General features: G+C 40.9%; 1 protein-coding gene across 2 annotated transcripts in view; it reads left to right on the plus strand.

Annotated features, from left to right (window-relative positions):
- ncanb (neurocan b) overlaps positions 1-13,082 on the plus strand; it is a 103,558-nt gene that overhangs the window by 34,729 nt on the left and 55,747 nt on the right. For both annotated transcript variants that reach the window (XM_040127848.1, XM_040127850.1), the window contains exon 9: positions 12,778-12,894. In XM_040127848.1, coding sequence (XP_039983782.1) covers positions 12,778-12,894 — 117 coding nt within the window. The remainder of the gene's footprint in view (positions 1-12,777; positions 12,895-13,082) is intronic.

Here is a 13,082-nt window from a genome sequence, read left to right on the forward strand (position 1 = left end):
TGTATTTTATTTTCTAGACTGTATGACCCAGAGCTCCCATTATGGCAGATGAATGACTGATTATCTTGACTGTTACTGGTAGCAGATCTGAGGCAGAATAGAAAAACAAGTTTTGTTGTTTTTTTTTTTATTGAATATTTTCTCTTCTCACAGCCCTCTAAAGAAATGTGGGGATGCAGACCAAAGTGCTGTGTTAACTTCAGCAGCACAGTAAGAATGGATGCTCTGCTCTGGTTTTCTGTTCCCCTGGGCACAACATATGCTTTTTAATCATATGTTGGTCTTATTACTACACTGCCTTATGCTCACATATTCATAAAGCATTGTTGTTAGAGAATTTATGGTCTTTGTCTGACATTTAACTTTCGATGCCTTTTCATTTTTAGATTGGCAGTTTATATTGATTAGTACACCTCCCATATCAGTCAAATACAATGAACATTTGTTCCTCTTGGCTTTTGAATAAGACAGTCAAACCAACTGGCACAATGAGGAATAAAACTAGTAAAATTAAAACATTTAGCCACAGAGCAGATGAAACCATCAAATGCTTATTAGAGCATTCAGGCGTCGTCATCTCCTCTGATTTTATTGTAGTCATTTTCATTTAGCCACCTCCGTAAACTAGATAAGAGAAGACCTCTGCTGAGCCATATGTCACCCCATTAAAAACACAGACAGTGATTCACAGACAAGGGTTGTTTTGTTTTTTAAAATTTCTTCCCTGATGCATCCCTTTCTGCGAGTTTTTATGGTCAGGTACAGCCGTAGGGCCCCTGAGGGTGCATAGACTTTCATAAAACAACGAACAACATCACCTCTGTGTGCCACCAATTGGGAGATGATGGGAGGGATGGATCGACACAGAGAGCTTGGAAAGGTGCTGTCAAAGGGAATATAATCCTCTATGTGGAGTCATTGTGCGGCTGTGCAGAGTGGGAGCAACTAACCTGGGCGGGTTATTTGGGTAACTGTTACAGTGGAGCATTTAGGCATTATCAGATTAAACGTCAGAAATCAGCTTCCTTTTGCTGAAAGAATATTTCACTTTTCCATCTGTATCAAGAACTGTCCTCTTAGAGGACAAAGAAGGGAGAAAAACACAGCCATGTTGTTTTCCAGATAAGTTTCCTTCTGCTTTTATTACCTCTGAACGAGAATGATCTGGATATAGATTTATGAGGATGTGAAACTGCTCACCAGACAGTGGGAGTAGGGGGTCTATCATGCCTGTAGCACCTCCAACAAGATTTGAATAGCAGCATCCCTGAGATGTTACTCTCACATTTTCATTCTCCAGTTGCAATCAGACACCCACATATCCGTCAGCAACGCACATATACAGGCACACGCTGACGAAAATGAGGTTAACAGTGAGACGTATGATTTCAGATTGAGTTATTTTCTAGCTACAGAGGAGTGGCAGCGGAGAGGATGAGTGCCCCAGCTGGGGTTCTCAAGCTGCTAGGTTTCCTTACTGACTTCACTCACACTCACTGGCGCTGAGGGCAGAGAGGGGCAGTGACAGGAGTGTTCGGCTCCCGGCGTCAGTCACAACACATCATGCGGCAGCCAGCCTACAGCGAGTGGAAGGGTTGAGGGGTCTCCTCGTGTAGGGCATGTCAGACACACCCATATATCTGTCCCAGCAGGGAGGATTCATAGACAGGGAAAGATGACTTGTCTCAAGGGGAGGAGGGTTTCTAAATGGATACAGGTGGTGGTTATGAAGGTGTAAATTACAAAATCTGGTGAGCTAACAAGAGAGAGGTTATGTTAGCAAATTGTGATGATTGCTTAGAGGAATTTTGGGAAAACAAGCTTCTTTTCAGCCTTTCTGTTGGCAGGGGCACTGTGAGGTCATGTAAAGTAGTTCTTCCTCGAGATTTATGCTGGTCTCCAGACATACCCTCCTGCCCCTGGCTCACTTCTCCTAATAGTCTGCTCTGCTGTCAGAACAAGTTGTTGATAGTAGAACAAGATGAACATGCAGACAAGGGAGTATGAGATCCCTGATCTGTGTGTTTGTGTCTCCTGCTTTTGTGTCTTTCTAGTTTAGAGCTATTTTCTAGTGGTGTATTAGTAACAAACAGCACAAGGTCATGTGAGCTAGGCCACTGAGGACGCGTCCAAACGTACCTGTTGTTTTTGTTTATATTGGCTCAGCACAATATGTGCCAGAGGTCTAGGAGAAGTAGAATATAAAAAGGAGGGTTAGGTGATTAATCATTGTCTTCTCAGCCAGTCATATTATGGGTCTCATCCCTTTTAAGCAGCTCTGCCAATCACAGTGGGGCATGATGAAAATGGCTCACCGAATAGAGACAATAGAAGAGTGCAGATTGGCTTCTCCAAGCAGGAAAATAGTGTTTCTGTGAGCTGGAGACTGACAAGACACAAATATCCGGCACCACAAATGTGTTGCCAAGGCTAATGATATGCCTTTGTGAGCTGAATTTATATTTGTGGAGATACCGAAAGTCTTGTCAGGTTGTTTTCTGTAGTGATCCATGGTTTTATGGTGAAACACAGGGATCCACACAATAGCTATTCTGTACAGTTAATACTTGATTCTCGAGTCAGTTTGAGAGTTACCCAAAACAATTACACCAGTCACTCTAGTAATTACTGTATATTGCAGTAAAAAAAAATGCATCTAAAAATCAAATGGAGGAGATCCCTTTGACCATGTGCTGTGTGCTTTTCCCTTCTTAATAATTGTAATAAAAATACATTTTTAAGCAGCTTTCATGTTACAGTGGAGGACATACAGCAACAGATAACAAAATGAATTACTCATATCATAGTTTGTTTTACCCTCATTCTGGCTGTAATCACTTTACATTTGATGTTTGTTTTTTTTTATGTTGATTTAAATCTGTAAAGTGGCCGGAGAGTATGTAATCAAAGTGTTTATGTTCATTACCCAGGATTATTACATAATGCTGAACATTTTCGTTACCCATTTTGTATAGACTTGCTTGTGGAACCACATTAAAATGTGACCCAATTTTAGCCAGAATACCAACACCCCGCTTCCCCTTCTTGATTTGGCTCTTATTTGTTGCACCTCGCTTTTCACTTTCACACCATACTTGCTGCACGGAGCACAAAAACACCATACTGATGGACAAAGTGCATTTCAAGGTCAAGACCATAGCCTTTTGTCTTTTAGCTTTCTGCACCACTTCTTGCGCGAACATGAAAGTCTCCAAATAGGAATATCTATTTGTTCAGTGACATCTCTCTGTTAATTTGATGGCATATTAATCGTGAATACATGCATGATTGCACTGTGGGGTCATTCGACATGTAACAAAACATGTTCTTTGCAGTAATCATGTCAAGTCACAGTATGAATAATTCACGATACATCACTGACAGTAACTGTTACAGGCTCTTATTTTGCCTACACTCCATCAAGTGTGTGTATAAAATCTTATTGGATGATTATAAAGAGGAGAATGCGGTCAATTCAATATTCTCATTACACAAAGCCCAGAAAATGAGAGCAAAGACACGTTGAAGAGAAAAGTGGAAAAAACCAAAGTGGATAGAATGTGTTTGTGATGATAAGCCAGGATGGATTATTTTCCTGCCACTCCGACAGCCCAGATAATGCAATTTATTTAGGGCGAATGGAGACGCCACAAGTGCCGCTCTTGTAACAATAGACCCTCAATTTCTTCGTCAGTGTCGTCACGCAGGCCTGTTGAATTGGGTTGTATAGAATTGCTGGCATGTTACTCTTCCCTGGTCCTTTCCAGGCTGATTCAGTGTGACGCTCGGTCCACGAGGTGCTCACTAAGAGCGCATCGGCTGCTTTCTGCTGTCTCAGGCTTCTGGCACTGTAACTAATTGCAAGTGTCACGCTTTTCATAGTTTGTGTGCGCGTGTGCGTGCGTGCAAGTGTGTGTCTGTTTGCTTGTGCGGAGTGGAGGAAAAAAAACATTTTCCGCAGTTGAAAAGAGGTGAATTTGAAAACGACAAGTTTCAATTTACAAAGACTCTGCATGGAAATCGAATCAGAAATGCTGTTCTGCAATTGTCAGTAAATTTTTTATTATTGAATATTTGTGTATTTTTTATTATGAAAGTATATTCTAAATGAGTGGTACTTGACTTCTTTTCTTCTTGCATGTCCACAGCACCGTCTCTTATATCACATACACCTGCAGGGTTGATTTACACCATAAAAATATGACTGACTTGATAAGAGCACTATTTAAATAAATAATAACTTCGAACAGTTTATTATATTGGCAAGGTAGTCTTTGTCATTTAAGAAATCCGGAGTTGATTGCAACTTTAAGCATTCTCATTAAAAATTAATGCGTTGCTGTAATGGATTACATGTGGAATGTTTTAGAGCACTGCTTGAAATTACAGACTGCAATCTACTCCAGGCTTGTTTTCACACACACACACACACACACACACACACACACACACACACACACACACACACACACACACACACACACACACACACACACACACACACACACACACACACAGAGGTGTGTATATGCAGCCAGATACTGGGCAACACATGTGGTCAGACAGACAGAAATAGCAGCTCCCTCCCCTGCAGTGCTCATCAATCCTAGTTTTTCAGAGGCTGCTCTGCTCAGGCTCAGTACAGTAATCACATCACTACACCTGCTCCAAATACAACCTTCCCTCTAAGATATTAGTACAGTCCCAAAAGGGTGCAGGGGGGCATCTGTAGCCTTTCAAGTGGCCAAGCTGGATTCAAGCTCTGTTTCAGCAGGTATCTACAGTAACTTATCAGTTGTCCTTGAGCGCTGACCTTCTGCCAGTCAGGTAGCAGAACAGGTGTTCTGATCTCCCTGTGGTGGAGAGATCAATTAAGTTTTACATTATTATTCTGTACAACAGCTGACTTTATACTGTATGTGACCCCTTGGATTAATAATGCTGTAGTTTTCTGGCCTTTACAACCACATGTCCAGATTAATTTCGTCACCAAGCGCTCTTTGTTTCACAGTTTTATATCAGCTGCGTATCAAATTTGATATAATGCGGCTATTTTCCTCTCAGTGTGAGTTTCTTCATGGTTTAGACCAGCTGTATTCTGGCTTGTGATCCCTTTTAAATTTACCAGTGTCTACTTGCAACCCCTTTTCACACAGTGCATAGAAGTGTAACCAAATAGTGATCTTTTCTTCTAACGTCAATGTGTTATTTTCTGTTTGGGTATTTGGATTTCATGTCCAGTATTTCAGTAAAAAGCAAACTTTTAAAATGTTGTAACAAAGAACATGTTTTTTCCCCTTTTCTCCCCTGTTGGATGTTGCTGTAGCAATGCTGCGAAAATAAGACCCTAGTAGTAATAAACCAGAATTTTTCATTAAATATAATTTCAGTCACCTTTCATGTACTTTGTTCCATTTCAAAGTAACAATGAATTATCTGCAGAAAAGTCTCAATTTAGGTTCGTTGTGGAGCCTGGCTTAGGTGACGTGCAGCAATGGCAGAGCCACTTTCACCGATACATAATGTATGTCTTCCCTTGCTCTGCATCATCACTAAATGCACAAAACAAACATTCACTCTAGCCATCATGCAAGTGACAATTTGAATATTTCACCCTACAGACACATCGAGCCATTACAGTGACGACGACGACTGTATTGAAGCCCGTACTTTGCAGTTAAGCGTAGCCATCCATATGGCTCTAACTGTTCTGTGTGCCTCAGTACCTTTCAGGGATGTGCTGTAGCATTAAATTTTAACGGGGCAGCTCTCGCTGGGCCCAGGTGATGGCTTATCACGCTCATAGAGGGGAACACTTGAAAAGGGCGAGGCATGATCTGTCTCAGCAAAGCTATTACAAGGTTCAGTGAGTCTAGGCACAGCAACGCGGTGGGTGATAAGCAGGTGTATATACAGTAAATGTAAGTGCGTGTGTGTGCAGTTTTATTCTGTGAGTGGGTGGCTGTTGCACGTTTATTCATGCAGAGTTCAGTGTTCCTGTCAGCACAACCTTTTCTGCAGGCTTCCATTCAGATGAATTTGCTAACCAGTCAGCTTCAGACTTCAAGACATTTCCGCTATCGGAATCCTGTTTTATGGTCCATTCTAAATCCCGGGTGCATGTATGTGTTGACATCGGGGAGTAGTTCCCCAAATATGCCACAACGCTAAGATAATCTCTCTCCCGAGAAGCTTAGAAAAATCTTAAGGTGACCTAATAGAGCAGGAAAAAGTCACGCGCAAGAACATGCTGTATTTCAAGATATGCTGCACAGGACTGAAGAGAAGTTGGAGTATCTGTTCAGAAGAATATGCATTATCTACTTTGTAAGTATGTATCTGTGCCACACCACAAACCTCAGCCCTGAAAGCTGAACCCCTGTAACCCTTAATTTTATTTCCCCCTGTCTCCATGTTGTGTTCATCCCTATTGTATGTTTCTGCAAAGACTCTCTGTCTCCACCACCCTCTCTTTTTTGGACTGTAGTGTTCTCTCCTTCTCTTTTTCTATCTGTCTTTCACAAGGAAAAAGAAAGACGCGCAGTGGGGATGGAAGAGGCGACCTATTTTAAGACCGGCGTGTAATTAATCATAAGCTAGCTGCAAGCATTAAGAGAGGAGGAAATGTACGATAGCTCCCTCTGTGACTTTCTGTCCCTCCCCAGCTGACATTTTCTCTCTCTCATTCTCAGTCCATTTCATCCTTGTATACTTGTGCTTCTCTACACTAAATTTTAATTTGTATCCTGGCCTTCCCTCTTTCCCATGGACCAGAGTCTCTCTCCTTCATCTCTCCCTCTCTCCCATGCTTTCTTTTAAATCTGTTTTTCACTTTCAAATTAATTTTTCGTCGATGCGCATGTACACACACACATTTGCACCGACATTCCTAATTATCCGCAAAATGTCATCCATAGAAATAACAGCCCTGATGTGGATGTTTAACCAGTCACATCTCATTTTAAGTTACCTGTTAAGGGCTGATTCATCCATTCATGCAGATCATTTCTTTGGACAGGGTTGTTGCTATAGTCACAGAGCCCCGAAACGTTTAGTCTGTTCTGTATGTTGCACATATGATGTTGCTGCTAAGTGTGCAGGCTACTGTTTACAGACAGATGGTGACGAGCACGGTCTCATTTGTGTGTAATAAGTCGTTACTAATTGTCTGCAGATTGGATCAATGTCCTACTCTGCTACAGCTCAGCACTTTGTCTGTATTACTGCAGACAGCCCAGCCAACGTTATCAGTGCTGGTAGATGGTAGCTGAGGAAAAGTCCTTTTCAGCTCATTTCACCTCATTTTGCTGGAACTGGTTGAAAAATGGACCAATAGGAATACACTTTTAAGGTTTTTAGGGTATTTAATGCATGCGTGCCCACACACATGAATGAACACAGTTAATAAACACTAGGTTTGCTTCAATTTTTTCTGTCAGTTGGTAATGCCTTCCACTTTAATCCCAAAGAGTTTAAGATGTGTCGCTGTCATTTTTCACGATGGCAAAGTCAACCCATGTGCAGTATTAATGCAGATATCAACAGAAAAGGGAGCTACTCACTGTGGTGTGATTGACTGGGGGCACGGTCATGATAAGTTCACCTTTCGGCCCCTGGAACCTTCCTCGCTGTGGCTACCTGATGACCTGGTCCTCGGCTGTCAGTTACACTGCATGCATCACTGCCTTCTCCACTGCAGCAGATACATGTCCGCCTGGGCTGTGATTCAGACCGAGGAGACCTTTGTGTGGCTTAAATTTAATACCATAAATGCATGCAGAGATAGTCAGATGTCAGACTTATCTTTGACAGTACAAGTGTGACAAAGGCAGATGAACGAACACAGAAGGCTTTTTAGAGCTCACAGGTATGCTGTGAGATGTTACTAAATTTGTGTAAGCTTTAAAATAATGTATAAAATTATATTTTGAAGAAAACCAATGTAATGTAGATTATTTTTAACTGAACTCTCGCCTCAGGCAGTTCGATCTTTACCTCAGCATATCTGATTTTTGCTTTTGCCTTTGCTTTAAACAGCAGAAAACAGTGAGACAATGAAATAAGATCCATGTAGTCCAACTGAAGGAACAGATTTATGTGTACAAAAGCTTATTAATCAGTAAACACAGCTCAGTGGCTTGTAATACTCACAGACAGGATTTTACAATTCTGGAAAGTTATCACAGATACAAATGTTTTATCAGTTGTTGCGATGATTTGGGAGTAAACAGGAGAAATGCAGCCTTCACGTTACAAAGTAATCTAACAGGAATGTGTGCTTCCCCCTTTCAAATGAATGAGAAAAAGGCTGCATTTTCTCACACACAGTGAAAGTCTGTCAACACGGCTTTAGGTTATCATTCATTCACACCTGTAGCTTTTACACTGAGCAGTAGCGTTGCAAAGGACTTAAAGGTATTACATTCTGAGTTGCTGTTAGTGAATAATATGATTTTTTTTTTTTTTTTAATAATGTACTTAGCTGGTTGAGTATCATGATTAGAACTTCACAGACTTTTTTTTTTTTTTTTTTTTTTTTTAGCTATTTAGCAATGTTAATCAGTCAATCCAACACTGAAATATCTCAATAACTACCAGATGGATTGCCATAATATTTTTACAATCACGGGTCCCAGAGGATAAATTCTAATAACTTTGGTGATCCCTGATTTTTCCTCTAGCGCCGCCATAAGCATGACATTTGTGGTTTTGAGTGAAAATGTACAGCTCTGAAAAGAAGTTCAGACATCGACGTTCCCCTCATGATGATTTATAATATCTTTGGTCATCCCCTGACTTTTCATCTAGTTCCATGATCAGTCAATTTTAATTTGTCCAATATTTTGTTTACTGACTAATACACTAAACTTCCAGAATTAATGACATGCCCATCAGCTTTGGCTGTACTTTGTGTTAAGTGTTAACTAGCATGCTAAGAAGCTACATGTGTTAAACCAGTTGTGTTAGCATGTCATTGTGAGCATGTGGGCATGCTAATGTTAGCATTTAGTTAAGCACCACTTTGCCTAAGTATGGCCTCACAAAGCGGCTAGCATGGCTGTAGACTCTTAGTTATGTTGAATTATGTATTTATTGCTTAAAAGACATTTCTCACCACAGTCATTTTGACATGTTATACCGTAGCAGGAAAAGCACAGGTGATATAAATTTCATTAATAATAGCCCAGTTCCATTAAGTGTCACAGTAAGCCATGACTGTGGGCCAGTAGGCACAATACTAGCAACCTGGAAGTAACTCACCTAAATGGAATGCAGTCATATATAATGTTATTAGTAATACATGTACATCTCCTGCTACGACATGCCCAAATGTCTGCTGTGAAAAACGTCCATTGGGTGGTCATTAGTAGAATCTTATGTCCATAGCCTCGCAGTCTTTCTTAGGATTCTTCTTCTTCTGTTGTTTTGCTTTATCTGCTTTTAAACAGGACAAACCTGTTGTGTGTATTTGGTTTCATGTCTGCCTCGGGTTAGTGTTAGCACCTTTTTTTCTTCTTGCAAATCTTCACACAATATTCCAAACAGTTTTGCACGCAACATTTTTAAAAGATCTTACATGGTGATTAAAAATATTCTCTCTCTGAGAGAGAGAGCCATAATACCTCGATGCTGCTAAATCAACACACAGTATATACTGTGCATTAACCAGTTTGCAAGTATGTTGCTCTCGACCTTCACAAATTGGCAGCTTTTCAAATAGCAATGTGTTGGGTACCTTTTCCCTAAAATGAGATGTGGAATAGTAACAACAGAAAGAGTCAAGTTGAGGAAAAAAAGGGTTTAACATTTTAGGCTTGGCTAGAAAACTGCGTAAGAGACAGAAGGGTCGTAATGTCTCAATTTTACACCTTTCTAGGCTGATTATTTTAGCCAATACCATCATTGTCATAGAACTTACATGAGACCTTAAAAAAAAGAGAGAGAAAAATTGAGATTCCTACAAAAATGCAGCATTTTGAAATTTTGGATTTGTCACCCCGAGTGAGCGTAGTCCAAGATTTAGTCAAAGTAGCTTCTCACATCATATCACCTAATTTACCTGAAAAATTGCTGTGGACGGCAGCAGTGAAAGTAGACGTTATGTTCTTGCTGATAATCTCCCTGCTCTATCTACTCCACTTCATGAAAACACACTTCTGGGTGACATCCTTTTATCCACACTTGCCTGATGCGATGACAGAGTGCCGTCCATAGTCAGGTTGTAACATATGGCAACTGCAAAACAATATTCTGGGCATGATTTCACAACACAGCAAATAATTATAACAGTGAAAGTCACATCACACTGGATATTTTCTATGGTGTCGGAAACAGATTAACATCATGATTTATCATAACTTCGAAAAACGTAGCCTAATACAACAAAGGCATGTCCCACCAAGAAACATTTACTGTTCAGTAATGTAATAAATAAATGCGCTCAAGTATTTTGTGGTGTAATTAACTACAAAACGGATTTTCTGGTTGTTACCAGTGTAGTGCGCCTTCATACACTTCTCTGATAGAAGAATGGCACATAATTACATTACACAATAACCAGTTAATGTTAAGTTTCAGTAAGTTTCACTTCGGGCAGTTGAGAAAAATAAATGTTGTTTAAATTGCAGTATCCATAAATCAATTAAAGAGTGAATGTGCAAGATATGATGTGGCTCTTAGAGAGTATTTCTTGGCTCTTAAAGTCCACCTGCAGTTAGAGGTCAACAGAATGGAGCAGAAAGTTGAAGTCTGCTCCCTTAAATAGTGTTCACCATACAGTTGCCTCTCGTGGTTGGGGCCCAGGTTAAGTTATGGTTAGGCATTGCACTGATAACTGGCTGGGGTCAGGGTAAAGTTGGGCTGAGGTTAGACATCACAGAAAACGACAGGTTGAGGTTAGCGATAGGTTGGGGCTGTGGTTGACAGTAGGGGAAATACAAATTGATGTATGTAGCATTTGGTTGCCTGGAAAAAAATAGCTTGCTACTTGAAACATTACATTTACATTTTGAAAATTGTTGCACTATTCAAATGCAACTGGAAAACGTAGTTAAACTAGTAGCTTCAAAACTTGTAGCATCGCTTATCCCCAACACTGATTATTTACCATAAAAAATATATTTCCCATAATGTATTTCTGCTGTAGTTTGAAATGTGAAACATTATTAACTCTCTGGTGACTCACTGTAAAACTAAAAGGAGTAAGTGTGTTTCATGTCTACTGCTATTATGTACAGAGACTAAATGTCAGTTCCATATCATTCCAGCTAAATTTGACCCCTGGTGGATGGATGGATGGATGGTTGGATAGATGGATGGATGAACAATGACTTTAATAGCTCCTTCCCTTCACCTCTTTCCTCTGTTTCTTCTCCTCCATTACCTGACATTCTTAGACCCATCCAAGCACTCACATTGACCATATTCAGTGTGCTTCTTTTATTTTATGTGTGATTCACTGCTCAGCGCTTGCAGATTTTACCATCTCCATCAGTATGTCATTAACCTTTAAGCAATGTATGTTTTCAAATCACGTACAGTATTGTTTTTTTTCCCCCTCCCTGCTGTTGATTTAAGAAATGAGCCTGTTTCTAATGTTTTTTCTCATTCAGCCAATCACTTTTATGTATTTTCAAAGGCAGCCTTTCCATCACCTCCCCTGCCCAGTGTATCAACAGCAAGCTCTCTGCAGCGGTGGGAGTCTATCACCCTGTTTCACAGGAAATTGAACACACACTCACATTATATCTCACCAGCATGCAATGAGTCAGGGACAGACAAACATCCAGAAATACACACACATCTTCTTGCACACAAACACATATGCATAAATGCTCTCACACACACACACACACACGCACACACACACACAAACACAGACAAACACACACACACGACAGCATTCACAGACTTTTGGGGAAACTGCACTCTGTTCTGCACAGCATCTCTCTGCTCATACATGATTAAGTGAGTCTGGGTGTTATTATGGAGAAGATGCAGTGTATTAGATGGCCTGACAGATTGTGTCAGGGGCTGAAATCCTATCAGGATTGGATAATAAAAAGACACTTAATCTAGCCAGTTCCCCACAGTCCTTCTTTGCACTCAGAATAAAAAATCCTGATGCCTGCTCTACGCGCTAACAGTCCTTGTCAAATTCTCTTCCCTCCATCCCATCCTAAAATATAAGAGCAATAATTACAACTTAATCTTCTCAATGTCCACCATTCATCTGCAAAAACATTTCCCAGGAGGAGGTATGGAATTATAGCCCAGCAACATAAAGTGTGTTTATTACCTCCTCTGCAATGCGATAATGCACTATAAATATAGGTACCCACCTGTATGCATGACTGGGTGATGATCAGCTAATTTATGAGGACCTTGTACCATCAGCAGGAGCTGGGATGGGAGGCAGGAGAACGGTAGGAGGGGGTCAACTCAGCACATTGTCCTTTGCCTGGCGAGCATCAGTCATGATAAACGGGCATGACAGACGCAACAACAGCTAATCTGTCACCTTGTAGAAAGTCATAGAGACAGGGACGAGTCTACGCACTGTCTGCCAACTCTACTCTTCCTCTGTCTCTGTCAGACAGCAGCGGGAGGATGGGCTGGGTGGGGATAATGACGGGCCTAATGCTGGCTCAATGCCTGTCGTAGTTTGTCAACATTGCAGGCACTTTCATAATGCTCTTTCTCTGTAGAAAATAAATTATAAATTCACATTTGTCAGTTAACCCTCCCTCCACTCTCTCTCTCTGTCTCTCTTTACAGTGGAGAATAACCCATGCCAGACCAATCCCTGTCTCCATGGAGGGAGCTGCCTGCAGGAAGGTGATGGCTATAGCTGCTACTGTCCTCAGGGCTTCTCTGGGGAGAGCTGTGAGATCGGTGAGTTTCTCCCAGGTCAGGCTTAAGCGAGGGAAACCTCAGAGGTTGGCAGCTGCAGACAGATGCTGTATCATTGTGTCATAGGGGAAAGAAGCGTATGCTGGGATAACATTTAGCATACAGTGGCATGAAGAGTTTCAAAATAACAAAAATGAGAGAGGGCCCTTCAGTACATAGTAACACCCCCT

The sequence above is a fragment of the Xiphias gladius genome, chromosome 6, assembly GCF_016859285.1.
Source record: "Xiphias gladius isolate SHS-SW01 ecotype Sanya breed wild chromosome 6, ASM1685928v1, whole genome shotgun sequence".
NCBI lineage: Eukaryota > Metazoa > Chordata > Actinopteri > Istiophoriformes > Xiphiidae > Xiphias > Xiphias gladius.